Consider the following 15108-nt stretch of genomic DNA (forward strand, 5'->3'; position numbering starts at 1 on the left):
TTTACCCAATTTGAAGTTGACGAGCCCAGCGTATCTGCCTCTCTTTTTTTCTCCCTCTCCCACTCTCTTCTTTCTCCCTCCCCTGCTCCGCCACTGACGAGACGCGTATCCGCCGCTCCCCACCGTGTCCGATACGGCGCGCACGACGTATCCATCATCGCAGCCGTATCCGGAGCTTCCCTCACGTATCCGACCCGTTTCCCCGGCGTGTCGCACGCGTTCCCGTATCCGGGGCGTGTCGACACGCCGATACGGTGGTCTCAGGCCGTATCCGTGCTTCCCAGGTTGTTACCCATATGAAACTATTAGTCTTTCCATCTTTGAAAAGGAGTTCACTACATCCAGCATAGCAAGGTTCCACAAAGTTAGAATCCAAACCAAAACAGCAACTATTAGAGTCTTTGTGGTTAGGATTGTTAGTCCAAAGTTGCCTCTTAAAGCCATTAAAAAACTATGAATCTCCAGATATTTAACGACTAGAACTATAACTCCACAAACATTACAACTATAATAGAAGGCATATTAAAAGGGAAATAAATGTGTTTCTATCAAATTGAAAGTGAAAGTTGAGGAGCTTACTTACAAATCCTTCTTGTGGAGATTTCAGTCGCTAACATCAGGGAGTGAAAGCATTGACTCTGTATATATGGGAACTGGTGGATATAGTAAACCACAATGGTTCGGATACTCTAGTTGTTCTTCTTGTTCTACTCCTTCATCACTATACTTTTTCACTTTTGTTCCAGAATATAAAACAATATCACCACCTTTTGTAGAGCATATTGGGAAGTGAAAGCCCCCTGTAGATAGAACAAGAGTCTTGGTCCAAGATGTCTGTACTTTGTATTTCTTCATAACCCATATTTCACATGTACCATCTCTCTGCATAATTGATAGACTTAAAAATCTTCCATGCACCCACAAATCAAAACAAGGGAAAAGAAGACCATGAGGCATGGGTATCTCTAAGAGTCTCTTTTCCATTAAATCAAAGGCAATAATAAACATGGTCGTAACACCATCGACCCAGTAAGTAACCGCCCAGTGAATGGCCTCGTTAAAGAGCAACCCAGTACCAGTATAAATAGTGGTCAAGGGAGGCAAATCAACACCCTCGGTATATTTCCACATATTAGCTCTCAATGAGAAAAACTGCACATCTGGTAAATGAGTAGGTTGGTAACAGTCCGTAACGGGCACTCGAACCACCAAGTAGTCATCTGTCGAGGAATCGTAACCAAATCCAAATAGATGATTAAAAACATTGGTGTCAACAACAGGAGATGAAGGTATTGGTTTGTGGACATGTGTGGATGGATTCCACAGGTAGAGACTATCATTCCACTGTGCTGATGACTAATATTCCTAATCCAGGTGATTAGCAGAAAGCCTCTACACGAACCTTCAATGGAAATACGGTGGTCAGGCAAGGATAAATCATGATAATTAGACAAAAAGTGACAATTGATTGGTTGAGAAACACGATGAGATTGAAGCGGTCCCTCTAAGTCAATGGTTCGAATGGCATGAGAGTCAGCGAAAAGGAGTGAAGGAGCAGCACGTTGAAAATGTAATGATGCAAAGAGGGGATCGGATATGAGAGATCTCCATAACTTGCACACAGCCTTGAATCGTACAATAGACTTCACCGGCAACCTCAAAAGGATTTCAATTATCAAATCTCGATCCATGTCAATATGCAGTGTTTAAATCTGAATCTGAATCTGAATTGAATTGAATTCAAAAAGTGAGATTGATAGATAGATACAGTAGCAATAGCAATTGTTGTTTGGGTTTAGGGTTTACAAATTACAACTGTGATCGATCAAATGATTTACCTCGATGGTAGACACAGACGCGGCTTCCGGCGGACTCGCACCGTCAGAGGACATGGATGAACGGACAGAGTAAGGCGGCGCGTCGCTAACTGAGAGGCAGGCACGGGCTGAACTCGGGGAGGCCATCGGAGGGGTAAGCTTGGGTTTCGAAGCTGCTTTTGACGAAGTCGGCTTGAGCGTCGGAGGCGTAGTCGCTGAGGAGGATGTTGGAGCCGTTGAGTATTCTGGCGGCGGCGGCGGCGTCGAGAGGGAGTTAACAGGTTTCGACGGAAGCAACGTATGATGAATTTTCAGATAGATTTTGGGCTTGTGTGAAATTGGAGGAGTTTTCCTTCATCTCCACCCTCTGTTTCTCTCTTTGCTACAGTGTTCATGTACCAAACAAAGGTAATTCTCCCATATCTCTCCTATCTCTCTCTCTTCCCTCAATCTCTTCTCCATCTCTATGCAACCAAACAAAGCATTAGGGACAATTCTTATTTTGTTTTCAATACTTTTGACTAATACTCCATCCTACATTAATAATATACTTAGAGCATCTCCAATGGGGTTGCTTAAATCCAGTTGGCAACTTAAGCAACGTTGCTTATTTTAGAGCATCACTGGAGCAACATGACGTGGCAGTTGGGTTGCTTAAATTTAAGCAACGGTTGCTTATTTTCTCTCTCATTACTTTTTGACTAAAAAATCATATTTTCTCTTTCATTCATGTACTTGTATAGTGTCATTACCTTGAAATAATATAAATACAAGAGGTATAATGGGATCCAACTAAAAGTAAACTAAGCAACTGTGGTTGGAGCGAATTCTGCTTGGGTTGCTTAAATCCTATGTGTCAGTCTGGACCCACCGAAATAGTTTTTAAGCAACCCAACTAGCAACTATGCATTGGAGATGCTCTTAGATGCCCAACAGTGCATACACCTGACAAGCACGCAATCTTCTCTCAATTTCTCTTTCTTATCACAATAATCATATAGTATCATTTACTTTTAGTTGAAGGTATATGATATTTAATAACTTTTAAGGCTAGCTTGTGGATTAAATTTTTTTGGGTTAATTGCCCTTATTCATTGGTTTAAATTCTGCTAAATTGGGGTGATATTATAATTTCTTTTTAAACAAATCTCTCAAGTCTGTGTACTACTAGATTCCTTCTTTCTGGATCCCTTTTTCTCTACAAATTAGGGCTGAGCATGGGTCGGTTACGGGTGAAACACACCGGGTTTGGACGGTTTTCAATCAAACATATTCACCACCGTTTCCGCCTGTGGTATGATTCGGGTGTGTCGGATCCGGGTGATACGCGTTAGCGGGTGGCTCGGGTGGGTTGGGGCGGTTTGAACTCAGAAAAAAAAAAGAGAAAATTAAGAAGGAGAACCAATGTAGAAGATGGGAAGATCAAAGAAAAAATAACCTAAAAACAGACAAGTTGAGAAGAATACATGAAGAAAACAATACACAGAAGTTCAACCAAAAATTACAGAGAAAGATCAAGTTGTTCTAGTCACTGAAGCATGGGAAGAACGACGCCGTCCTTCTCGACTCGCTTGAGTGAACTTGACGGGGGAAGTGGAGGCTTTGCGAATAGCGGAAGCGAGGGCGGCGGCGAAGGATACAGTGGCGGCGGGATCGCCATCGGAACCGGAGTTCGGGTTGGAGTTGAGGGCTTGGAGGAAGCAGGAGGGGTTGGGTTGGGGTTGCGGGAGGGTGAAATTAAAGAGAGGCGGTGGTGGGGTGGGGTTTGGAAGCAGAGAGTTGTTTGTGGTCTGGTTGATTGAAATGGGAAAGGGACAAGGAGAGAGAAGTTGAAGGCTTTGAATGAAGCTTCTAGACTAGTAGACTTGATGAGAGAGTTTCTTTTGACAGCTAGCTTTGCTACCATGGGTCACGTGAATGCTGCAGCCCGCAAGGCTACTTTTTTTTTAACACTGAACACTGCAAGCCTAAAAAGTTGAAATACACACAATAAGCGGTCGGGTTCGGGTACAATTGGATTTTAAATTTCCAACCCGTACCCGACCATTATTACCCGTCTGAAACTATCTTCCCATTTCGCCTTAACTGTCTACCCAGCCCGACTCGACCCATTGCTTCTTTTTTTGTCGGTTTTTTCGGGTTTGGGTCGGGCTGGATAATCTTGCTCAGCCCTACTACAAATGAAAGAAAGTTCAACATAATCAAAATAACGACAAGAACTAAAGCAATCCTGAACTATAGTAGCCAAATACGAATCTCACTCCCGCTTCTTCCACGCTTGATAAAGCTGTAGTGAATCTGTCTCGAACTGGACTCGCCTGAAACCCAATTGGAAAGCCAAAATCATCGCCCACCTTAGAGCTAATGCCTCTGTCATAGTTGTTGTCATGGCCACCGTGGGATAGGAAGAAGGAGCTGCAAGGATTTCACCATCTTTATCACGAGCAACCAGGCCAAAGCTATAGCTAATTTGTCCCCACTCAACGCCGTGTCTGTGTTCACCTTGACGATACCAGCTGCTGGACGGAGCCATATGGCCGTTGGCCGCTGAGAATGAGCTGCTACTACATGAAATGAGGCTTAATTACACTTTTAGTGTCCACAAATGGTCTCGACTTGAGAATAGTCCATAAACTTACAAATTATATTTTTCAACTAATGTGCTATTTCATTTAATGAGATTGAATATGAACAGATCCATCTTAATTCTTAATGTAGCAGTTTGAATTTTATGATTGCTAGTAGTAGTACCAACGGGCCAATTCCTCTTGAAACACTATGGTTTCTGCCATAGACACTACAAAATTAAACACGCTCCACAATTTTGGACCATGGATACTACAAACTGGCTAGTTCTAATAATAATATACAAGCTGTTAGGGGAAAATGAACTATTAATTAATTGACTTGTAGGGATAAGTCACGTTGAATCGGATATCTGAGCCGCCATTGGAGCAATGCAGAATCCTTCATAACTTGTGAAAAATATGAAGATTTACTTCTCCCTACTTCTTTACAAAGAACTTCACTCAAGTGGATGATGAAAAATGACATCCAGGTTGTTCTTTGCAGTCCATTTCTGAGGATAGGAGGAATAAGATTATTCAATATCAATATGCCAAACCATAACACTAGAGCAGTTGTTCATTAAGCCTTCCATTTGACTTTCATCTTCAACAGCCTGCTCAATCAATGTGCTAACCTGCATATTGAAAAACAAATTCACAATTTATCAAAACTTCATTTCAGGTTGGATGGTTCTTTATGCACCATTATCCTTTTTCTTGTTGTATTAAAAAAAAAAACAAGAGAGATGGAGTGCCATAACGTGAGGTCATATAGAAGGATGAAGATCCTCTCTCGCCAGTGTCTCTTTCCTTGTCACACCAATAAAATTGTGACATGTAGGCATGAATATGACAATTATAACCTTAAATGCGTGGTTTAAAATGATATGCAAGGAAGAACCCCAAGTGGGGACAAGGATTTCGATCCCACATAGAACAATGTCGAACCGCGCATTATTTCTGAAATTAATACTAGCAAAGACTAAGATGTACTAAGTTACTAACCCACAAACTTTCCTCGACTGAGTCAAGCTGCCTGATAGGTTCAAGAGTGGGACGGTGCCACTTCTTTGGATCCCAGAGTATCGTACTATTGAAGGCAAAACCTGACATTTCAGCATGGAATCTTTTAGAATTTTCATCTGATTCATTTTCGTGCCATCCAATTACTTGACTTCCATTACAAATTGGCCCTTGCAAGGCAATGGTACTTTTATCTCCTTCCTATCTTGCTACAGTCCACGTTCCGAATCGCCTGCAAATCAATGAGGATATCTTCCAACTGATGAGATGAAAAAAACCAAAACAAAAGCAAAAATATTGTAGGAATGAAATGCTTAAACATTCAGCATAGAACTTTAAACATGGTTGATAAAACTTGATTGCTAAGGGTTATACTATAATAGAAGGAAAAAAAATTCCATTCTGACTTCATTTCACAATATGCAGAAGCAATGTCTATGGGTAATCTTTATCTTAGAAATTGACTGAAGATTAAAATATGACACTAAATCAATCGACAACACTAATAATGTTACAGTTAACATTGGGTTCAACTGTCAATGGAAGCACCAAACCAAAGTGGATCGAGATCTTCTGTCTCTAAATGGTGTCTCATTTTCTATCTCAACTAATGAAATTATGTCATGTCAATTAAAAAAATACATAGATATACCTTACACATGAGTGATTTTTAACTGACATGGCACAATCTCATGAGAATGAGAAACTATTTGGGGACAGAGAATCTTGATCCAACCAAATGATCAAATAAGAACAAAAGAGAAAATGCAAGAAAGTTAAAGAACTGAAGCAAATGGAGAGAAAAGGTCAATTTTCTGGGTGTCTTCTCATAACCAAAATTAAAAAAATTATGTTTGAGGCTCATCTCCATGAAACATGGATAGCCCTACACATGTCAACATCTAAAATAATAGAATACTCTCGAAATAGGAAATATAACTAACAAGCATAAACTCAGCAATGACTCTATCGGGCTTAGCACTTGTAGATAAAATTGGCCCAGTTACTAAGCTTCTACCAGTACATATACAAATATATTTGACTAAAACTTGCATCGGAGTGGTTATAGTGAAAGAGAAGGAGAAAGAGGCGCAACAAACAAAATTAATATCCTGGAAACTAAAATTACCTTGTTTCTCTCATTTGTTGAAAGAGCTCCACTGAGTAGACATTATCATCATCTGCAAAGTAGACAATTCCATTCAGGTGATGAGTTTCAATGTGAGCTATTGCAACATTTCTTTGAAGAATGCTCAAGAAAGCGTCTTAAACTTTGTATATTGGATGAGGCGGACAAACAACAGACCAGTACCGTAAATGTAGTGTTTAAGGAAGTTTTTAGAAATGTTTGAAGTATATAACATAATTTCATTTATTTATTCAATTTTTCTTTTCATATATTATTATTACACGGTTGACTTATACATGATTAACTTATTTATAATTAAAAAATTAGATATATATGAAAACTAATTTATTTATTAAAAAAATTTAATATAAAATTCTGTGCAACGCACGGGTTATTGCACTAGTTAAAATAATTACTACTAGGATGAATCTATTAGAATCCAAGAGGCATAACTTAGCTCAAAAGTTAGCATAAAAAGAGTTGTTCTACCATTTATAAGGACTATCTTCATCATCTCTTAGTTAATGTGAAACTTATATGAGAATCAGTACAAAGCAAGAAAAGAATTAGTTACTCCTCATACATACCTTGTCATCTATGAACTTGGACCAAAAACGAGACAAGGCTCTTTGGTAAGGTTCAGAAGGCAAAATGGGATTGCCTTTCCATGTCTCATCATTGTACTCAACAATCACAAGGGACTCTGCTATGGGCTTCTCATTGTGAACAAACACAGGAACCTTCTTGTGAACTGGGTTACTTTTCAAGAGCAGATCACTTTTATTGCTCAAGTTTTCTTCAAGATATTTGTATTCAACTCCCTTCAACCTTAGAGCAATGTGCACCCTGCACACAAATGGGCTTCCCACAAAAACCAGAAGCTTCACCTCTTCCATTTGTGTAGATAGCTAGACAGTACCACTGCCATTGTGCATTATAAATTGATTCGTGCAAGTAGATATTAAAAAATTACATAGCTATTACATTTACATATGGAGTCATGGAGAGGAGGAGGATTTATAAAAGATGAAGATGCTTTCTCCCTATCAAGAAGATGCCGAATACATGAATGCCGGAAAATATGATGTAAGAGATTACATAAGCAATGTGCATGTAATGTATAAAAAGATTTAATTCAAATTATCATTCATAATAATATAATATGCCTATGAAATTCAGGGTTAGAAGAAATGGTTAAGGGTACACTCCACTAAAATAAAATTGAAGAAAGAAAGTGTGAAGTTAAGGGGAAAAAAAAGTAAATTATGCTCTCATCATCAAGCATTAGTCTCCGATCCTTTTCGATTATTTCAAAACCTACACTCTTCTTCATAAAATTTTGTTTGCAAATTGGATTTTGGAGAAAGAAAGGAAAAAAGAGGCTTAGTTATAAGATAAAACTCCCCCTTGTTTGAGAATTTTTTAAAGGGAAAAGGGTTTGGAGGAATTAGAGTTTTTTGTGAAATTCTAAATTTCCAAACAAGGTGAGGGCTTACCTTCATGCCTCCTATCTTCCCCTCTCATTCCTTTCTCCTCAAAGTTTTATCATTCTCTCCCTCAAAAACCCTCAAACTAAGTCTAAGAGGAGCTTTAACTACACTCCTCTCACATTTGATCTCAAAACTTACACTCTCTTCCCTTAAAAGATTAGTAGATATAATAGTACTTTCAGTATATTTTGATATTTTTATGGGTATCTTTTTCTCATTTTATAATTTTATCATTAGTAATATATAAATTTAAATTTTAACCCTACACTCTCCTCTTTTTTTTTGGGATCGAACCTCTCCCGCGCACTTTTCTTTAATGTTAATCTTAATTTTTTATTAATTTGTTTAATCAAAGTGGTAGATACAGTTGTTTAACATTTTGTATTTTGAGCAAGCAGTGGGGGTTCAAAAGTATTATGAATGGAAAAATTTTATTAGTCAGTCTCATACTGCTTAATGTGCTAATTGTGTGGAGATTAGTCTCACAACTATCGGTTATAGATGAATGATGTTATGTTCATTATTAATTATTAGATAAAATAATATTTGGAAATGTTAATGAGGAAAAAGATGAATTTCAAAATTCCAAAAAATGTAGAAAAATAAAATATAACATCTTCTGCTTTATGAGAGAGAAATAAAGTCAACGAAGAAAAAGCATGAGAGGATGCCACCTATAGCAGTTACTATTTTTTTTTTTCGAAAATAGTTTATAGTATTATAAGATAAGATATGATAAGATAATGTACCAAAAAGATATGATAAGATAATATTTAAAAAAGTAAAAAAATAAAAATAAAAATTAAGTATAGGAGAGTTGGGGACATATGAGTTGGGTAAGGGAAGGTTCAGAGATCGATTCATAGCGGATGCAATTTATCTTTCTGATGTACCAAAAAAAGTTAAATAAAAATTCTTCAGAATAAGAACTAGAAGCGGAAGGGTACCTGAATCCCTTGTTTGTAAATGATTGCAACATAAAATGGATGGATGGTCTTCCAGATTTTTAATGTATGAAGTTACTTGATGTTCTCTAGAAGGGGGAAAGAGAGCGGGAAATAGAGACTTTTTCATGACAATGAAATTTGGGCACCATGGCCTTATTTATAGACTTAAGTTGTGATAGTTTCAAGTTGACCCCTCAACAAATTAAAATATCACTTATGCCTCTGCACAAAAAATTTCATGACAATTATACCCTTTAGTCCTTAAAACCTTTATTCCAAATAGATCACTTTAAATAGATCACTCTATAAATAATGGCTACACATTTTAATAAGAGTAAAGTACACTCACCCCCCTCAAGTTTTGTTAGAATAACACTCCACCCCATTCTTATCTAAAATCTACACCCCACCCCATTTTATATAGAGGCAAATTTAGTGACGAAAAATATTCTTCATTAATAATTAGTTATTATTTAAATTGTTAATCAATAATTTCAAAAAATATTTTCAATATAATCCAATAAATATAAAAATGAAAACATCACAATCCTCCTCATTCTCTCAATCGCGTTTTTCCTCCGTAAATTCACAATGCAATTTCTGCAATAGCACACATGACCGGTTGACAAACCATATCTCGAACATAGTGAAACATGCTTGTGTTTTCATATTTGGTAATAATTCAATTTTAATCAAAATAATCTATTTATACCTCCAATTTTTAAAATTGGATTGTATCTGGATAATGCTTGCATCCTCTGTCTTACCGCGGCTGCTGGCACAGAGTTAGCCGATGCTTATTCCCCGGATACCGTCATTGCTTCTTCTCCTGGAAAAGAAGTTCACGACCCGTAGGCCCTCTACCTCCACGCGGCATTGTTCCGTCAGGCTTTCGCTCATTGCGGAAAATTCCCCACTGCTGCCTCCCGTTCCAAAAAGCAACACAAATGGGTGGTGAAGAAAATAGAGAAACAAAATTAAGAAATATGAAGTGGATCGGAGGTTATTAGAACTCAATGATGCGGTGGAGCACCGTTTTTAACAAAATCCAACAACATCTTAAACCAACAAAGTGTTCGCTCACAACTTAAAGGGGTGAAGTTCACAACAAGTAGTTGAACAAGTGACTTTGGGGATGTGCGATTCACGTTTTGGGGTTCAGGTCGCAACAAAACTTTGAGGCATGGTGGTGCCATGGGGTTTCACATTCTGGGATGGTTTTCGTCGTGTTAAAGGGAGCAAAGGTTTGGTGGTGACCGTTTGTGGTGAGAAATGCGATTTGGAGATAGATGAGATGTGGACTTAACAGGCAGAGTGAATGGTTTTTTTTTAATTTAATTCAGTAAAATTATTTTCATAAATTGATGTATGATAGTGTATATGCATTTAATTTATTTAAATTTTAACTAATTAGTAATTATTTTTTATTAGTGACGAATTTGTTTTCGTCACTAAATTTTGCCTTTATAAAAAATGGGGTGGAGTGTAGATTTTAAAAAACAATGGGGTGGAGTGTCATTCTTGCAAACCTTGAGGGGGGTGAGTGTATTTTACTCTTTTAATAATTACATGTGTGACCCTATATGTTGAATTTTATTCCAACAATCAAACTTTAATGTCTCTTTTTTCGATCATTTCAAAACCTACACTCTTGTTTCATAAAATTTTGTTTGCAAATTGGATTTTAGAGAGATGAAATGGAAGAAAGAGGAGAAATTAAATTCTCCCTTGTTTGAGAATTTTAAAAATAGGGAAAAAGGTTTGGAGGAACTTTTTAAAACTTTCCAACATGAGCAATGCTATATGGTACGAAGAAAGAGGTACGACAGATGCACGAGAGGCATTTTGTGGCGGTTTTGAACCGCCACAAAACTACAACTGTCAAAAAAAAATAAAAGCTACGGTTTCTGGCGGTTTTAAACCGCCAGAAAGTGCTTCGTGTGTGGTGCACGACGCCCAAGGTCGTGCCCCACAGCATTTTCCTTCCAACATATTCATTTAGTTATTTTGTGTAGTTTCTTCAAATTAGAGATTTTTATGAAATTTTAAATTTTCAAACAAGGTGTGACCGTGTGAGCGCTTACTTCATGCCCCAAATTTCCGGTACCTCTCTCTCTCTCTGCCATCTCCAATTCCAGACCCCTCGGCGCGCTCCTTTCAGATCACAATGACGATTCAGATTCAGATTCAGATTCAGGTACAAACCATCCTAAACCACAACAATTTCATGTATGTTTTCTTATATATGTTGCCTCTGCCTGTGTTGTTTTGTTGTTGTTGTTGGTTTAGTTGAGAAAGATTTTGCTTCACCGAATAAGAAATTCAAACTTGACGACCACGACAAAGATTCACGAGACAACACTCACCAAGTTCCAGTTCCAATGTCTTGTGAGGTACACACATAGTACAAACTAACCCTAAATCAGATCACAACGTCATTATTTTTGCCAAATAATTAAACCTAACTTGAATTAAACTAATTAATTTCATGATTGTTTTCTTATCTTAATTGTTTGTTGTTCTAGTTGCCCAGAATGATTTAGGAGACAACAGTTTGAAACCCGATGTGCTTCTCTTTTCTGAAGAAGAAGCAAGAAAACAGTTCCAAACCTTTTGCGAGGCGAATTTTTTAAGTTTGGAGAGGTAGTCTCTCAAAACTGTGATTGAGGATTTTTTAAAGAATAAAGTTAAGATTCATGTAAATTAAACTAAAAAAGAAACAGAAAATTACAGGTTAATAAAAATGTGTATTAAAATGTTAGTGTCAGTTTCAGTTTTGTTTGGGACAGAAAAGATATGTATGCGTCCTTTAGTCATGATAATAACTTTCCAATTGTCACCTATTTGGCGAATTGGAAAACAATGATAAGAAATTGTTTGATTTAATTTTGAGTGTGAATTTTATTGTCTTATAGCATTGTCATTACTCTGCAAACACCTTGTGCAGGTATTAGAATCCTCTTGGCTGTCTAAAAGAACTCTTGTAATATTGATGTGTTGATTGATGCAATGAATCACACCCTCTGTTGCTAGATGTTTTGCTGCTGCAGTTTTGCTTATAAAGTGCTATCCCGTGTGGACATAATGCCCATAACTGTTTCTCCTCAGGTGATTTTTTGCAAACCATTAATCCACTTTTATCTTTTGTTACCATTCATTGCAGATATGCAGACTTAGAGCACAAAATGTTGCACTCAGCAATCTTTACCAAATATTGAGCAATTGAGTCTTCTTGGTAACTTTGCTCCATCTTGTTCACACAATTGGATGAAATTTATTTATGCAAAATATTATATCGTTCGAAGAATTCCATTCATTTGCAAATCAATGTATCTTATTTCATGATTTGTTATGCCCCTATGGATGAAATTGTTGAGAGGTGTCTTAAGAGCAACAGAAGACTGGCATCAAGTGAAAGAACTTATTATATTGTGAGAGATGAGAGACCATTAACTATAATTACGAACAATTAAGATTAAAACATATAAGTTTCTTTGATGAAACTGTTTTCAGGTTTCTTGTCCTCCTTTGATATGCTTATTGATTTTGACTTCAAAAGATTTCCAAACATTCTAAAGACACACACACCCCGCCAGGATTATTCATTCTGGCATATAAATCTTACTTGATTCTTTGTTAATTCTCAGAGCATTCAAGCTGATCAATCTTGTTGGCCATGAACTGGAGAGAGGACTCAATGTAAGACTTCAAATCTTGAAAACTCCACCCTTCCATTGGATCACTGACAAACCCCCATTCAATCTTGCACCCTGCTAGTTTAGCATCATCCCCGTTGACCGGGACTACTTTCAGTGTGGCCACATAAGACTTAAATCCGATGTTGTTGTCGACAGTTTCATAGGACAAACAACGTTGAACGGGATCAATTGTCAGCAGCTTCTCTTTAGCCCACTTGATGGTTGTCTCATCAGCAGCATCATCCCCTTTTATGGTGGAAGCACAGTAGCGGATGAGACCAGGTTGGCCTTGAATCCCCTCAACTTGGTAACTAGTATCAATGGGGAAGCACTTGTGCAGGTTGCAGAAATCCTCTAAAAAGGGCCACACTGCTTCTGCGCCTGTGCCTGGAAGCTCAACAATGGCTTTGCCTTCCCATTTCAGCTTAGATTCCTCTGCCATGGCTCTCTGATATTGTAGCTATTTACTCAATGGGACTTTGAGATCCTCAGAGACTTGAGTCTTGAGATTTGTGATCAAGCAATTATTGTATTGTAGGCAAGCACCACTAAGTAGGAGTGTTATTACGCAAACTCTTGCAACCACGAAAATGATAAAACAAATGATACTATAGCTGCCTAGTTGGTGTGATTGATTCCCAGTTCGTACCTTATTAAATTGAGGCAATGCCAGTCTTCCATCTAAACCAAGAATGTGTGTAGTAAAGTTTTCAAGCAACTTAAATGCTTATTTGACTAACTTCAAATTTACTTGACCAAATTATAATTTTTTAAAATTTATTTGGTAAGAGTTTTATGTTAGTTTAAAGCTTATTTGACCGACTTAAAGTTTATTTGACCAATTTATAAACTTTTTAAAAGTGCATTAATTATGTTAATCAGTGTTTTTCATATAAATTTATGGCTTAATACATCAAAAGACCCCTGAATTTGTAAAGGGAATCAGTTCCAGGGCCTGGAAAAATTTCGCATCAAATTAGGCCCCTAAGAATTTTTTTTTTTTAATTCAATTAGGGCTAAATGCTATCAGACCTCAATTTTGTCATAGTCATCAATTACACGTGACTTTTATAATTATTTTTTAATTTAAAAATTATAAAACATATTTTTTTATTCCAACTCATTTATTTAAGTAGAAAAAAATTAAAAAACTTAATAAATCCCTAATTTAAATAAAATCCCTTAACTAAATAATTACCTAAATAATAACTTAATCTAATAATCTACTAATAACAAAAAACATCAAACCCAACCAGAAATTAACAACCCAAAAAAAACATGGTGCTTGCTGTGGTACCTTACTTCAGGTCAAGGTATGGTACCCTAAATAACTTAGCATAGTAATAAAGACTCATCTATCACATGAGTTAGCGATTGTATTTTCTCATTATTGTGCCTTAAGATTAATGATGTCGATTAGATAGATGTTAAGCCTCTCCCTTGATCGAAATCATGTCACTCAGGCTCAATGTTAAGGTCGAGATTCACTGCAACCTCTACAAGGTCGTGGTGGACGTAACAAAGGTCGTCGGGTGACAGTTGAGTTGCCCAATGAATGAGAGTACTATTAGGACTAGAATTATAACATTGAGAATTATAAATTCAATTACAACATGTCATTAGTCTATTAAATCACCTAATGTGAGTATCACACCCAAAAAAAATTGCGGGTACCACAGAATTCACCAAAAAACATTTATCCTTAATTTTAAACTTACCCCAACACCCTCATTCAATTAATTCAAAGTTTGATTGACCAAAAAAAAAATTATTTCAAAGTTTTGATTTTTTTCTCAAATCCACCAGATCCACATAAGTTTTTCTTTTTTTTTTTTTTACCAAAATGAGAAATTAAGCCATTAAAAGTTACTACAATCAAAATCAAATCAGAAATTTTGAAACACAACTAAAGATGAAGATATCAGGATAAGAGTTGTTTTACCGTTTGTTTTAATTGTTTATAACGACTATCTTAATCATATCTTTAGCTAATGTGATATCAGGATCAATACAAAGGAAGAAAATAATTAGTTACTCCTCATACATACCTTGTCATCTATGAACTTGGACCAAAAACGAGCCAAGGCTCTTTGGTAAGGTTCAAAAGGCAAAATGGGATTGCCTTTCCATGTCTCATCAATGTACTCAACAATCACAAGGGACTCTGGGCTTCTCATTGTGAACAAACACAGGAACCTTCTTGTGAACTGGGTTATATTTCAGGAGCAGATCACTTTTATTGCTCAAGTTTTCTTCAAGATATTTGTATTCAACTCCCTTCAACCTGAGAGCAATTTGCACCCTGCACACAAATGGGCTTCCGACTAAACCCAGAAGCTTCACCTCTTCCATTTGATGCAGATAGCAAGATAGTACCACTGCCATTATGCATTATAAATTTGATTCGCACAAGTAGATAATAAAAAATTACATAGCC

At 36.9% G+C, this 15108-nt stretch overlaps 3 protein-coding genes and 1 long non-coding RNA gene across 4 annotated transcripts; all 4 read right to left on the reverse strand.

The window, feature by feature from the left end:
- Window positions 1-603: 603 nt before the first annotated feature.
- Window positions 604-2000, reverse strand: LOC130727620 (uncharacterized). Its single transcript, XM_057578814.1, has 2 exons — window positions 1839-2000; window positions 604-1724 (listed from the first exon to the last, which is right to left on the reverse strand). The coding sequence occupies exon 2, from the start codon at window positions 1129-1131 to the stop codon at window positions 604-606; it is 528 nt and encodes a 175-aa protein (XP_057434797.1). The 5' UTR covers window positions 1132-1724; window positions 1839-2000.
- Window positions 2001-3735: 1735 nt separating this feature from the next.
- LOC130727630 (uncharacterized) lies at window positions 3736-5637 on the reverse strand. The gene is made up of 2 exons (XR_009015402.1): window positions 5390-5637; window positions 3736-5019 (listed from the first exon to the last, which is right to left on the reverse strand). It is a non-coding gene; the product is annotated as an uncharacterized LOC130727630 (long non-coding RNA).
- Window positions 5638-6546: 909 nt separating this feature from the next.
- LOC130711194 (probable glutathione S-transferase) lies at window positions 6547-7432 on the reverse strand. Its single transcript, XM_057560709.1, has 2 exons — window positions 7124-7432; window positions 6547-6588 (listed from the first exon to the last, which is right to left on the reverse strand). The coding sequence occupies exons 1-2, from the start codon at window positions 7430-7432 to the stop codon at window positions 6547-6549; spliced, it is 351 nt and encodes a 116-aa protein (XP_057416692.1).
- Window positions 7433-12429: 4997 nt separating this feature from the next.
- On the reverse strand, window positions 12430-14630 carry LOC130727621 (lachrymatory-factor synthase-like). Its single transcript, XM_057578815.1, has one exon. It carries the CDS (start codon window positions 13111-13113, stop codon window positions 12610-12612), a length of 504 nt encoding a protein of 167 aa, XP_057434798.1. The 5' UTR covers window positions 13114-14630; the 3' UTR covers window positions 12430-12609.
- Window positions 14631-15108: the final 478 nt, after the last annotated feature.

Source organism: Lotus japonicus, chromosome 1 (genome assembly GCF_012489685.1).
Source record: "Lotus japonicus ecotype B-129 chromosome 1, LjGifu_v1.2".
In the NCBI taxonomy this organism is placed as follows: domain Eukaryota; kingdom Viridiplantae; phylum Streptophyta; class Magnoliopsida; order Fabales; family Fabaceae; genus Lotus; species Lotus japonicus.

Excerpts from the sequence above, each read along its gene's own strand:
- LOC130727620 (XM_057578814.1), bottom strand. The coding sequence starts at position 1,131 with ATGTGGAAATATACCGAGGGTGTTGATTTGCCTCCCTTGACCACTATT.
- LOC130711194 (XM_057560709.1), bottom strand. The coding sequence starts at position 7,432 with ATGGAAGAGGTGAAGCTTCTGGTTTTTGTGGGAAGCCCATTTGTGTGC. Across the intron at positions 6,589-7,123 it reads CCAAGTTCATAGATGACAAG|ATGATGATAATGTCTACTCA; the intron begins GTATGTATGAGG and ends TCTACTTTGCAG.
- LOC130727621 (XM_057578815.1), bottom strand. The coding sequence starts at position 13,113 with ATGGCAGAGGAATCTAAGCTGAAATGGGAAGGCAAAGCCATTGTTGAG.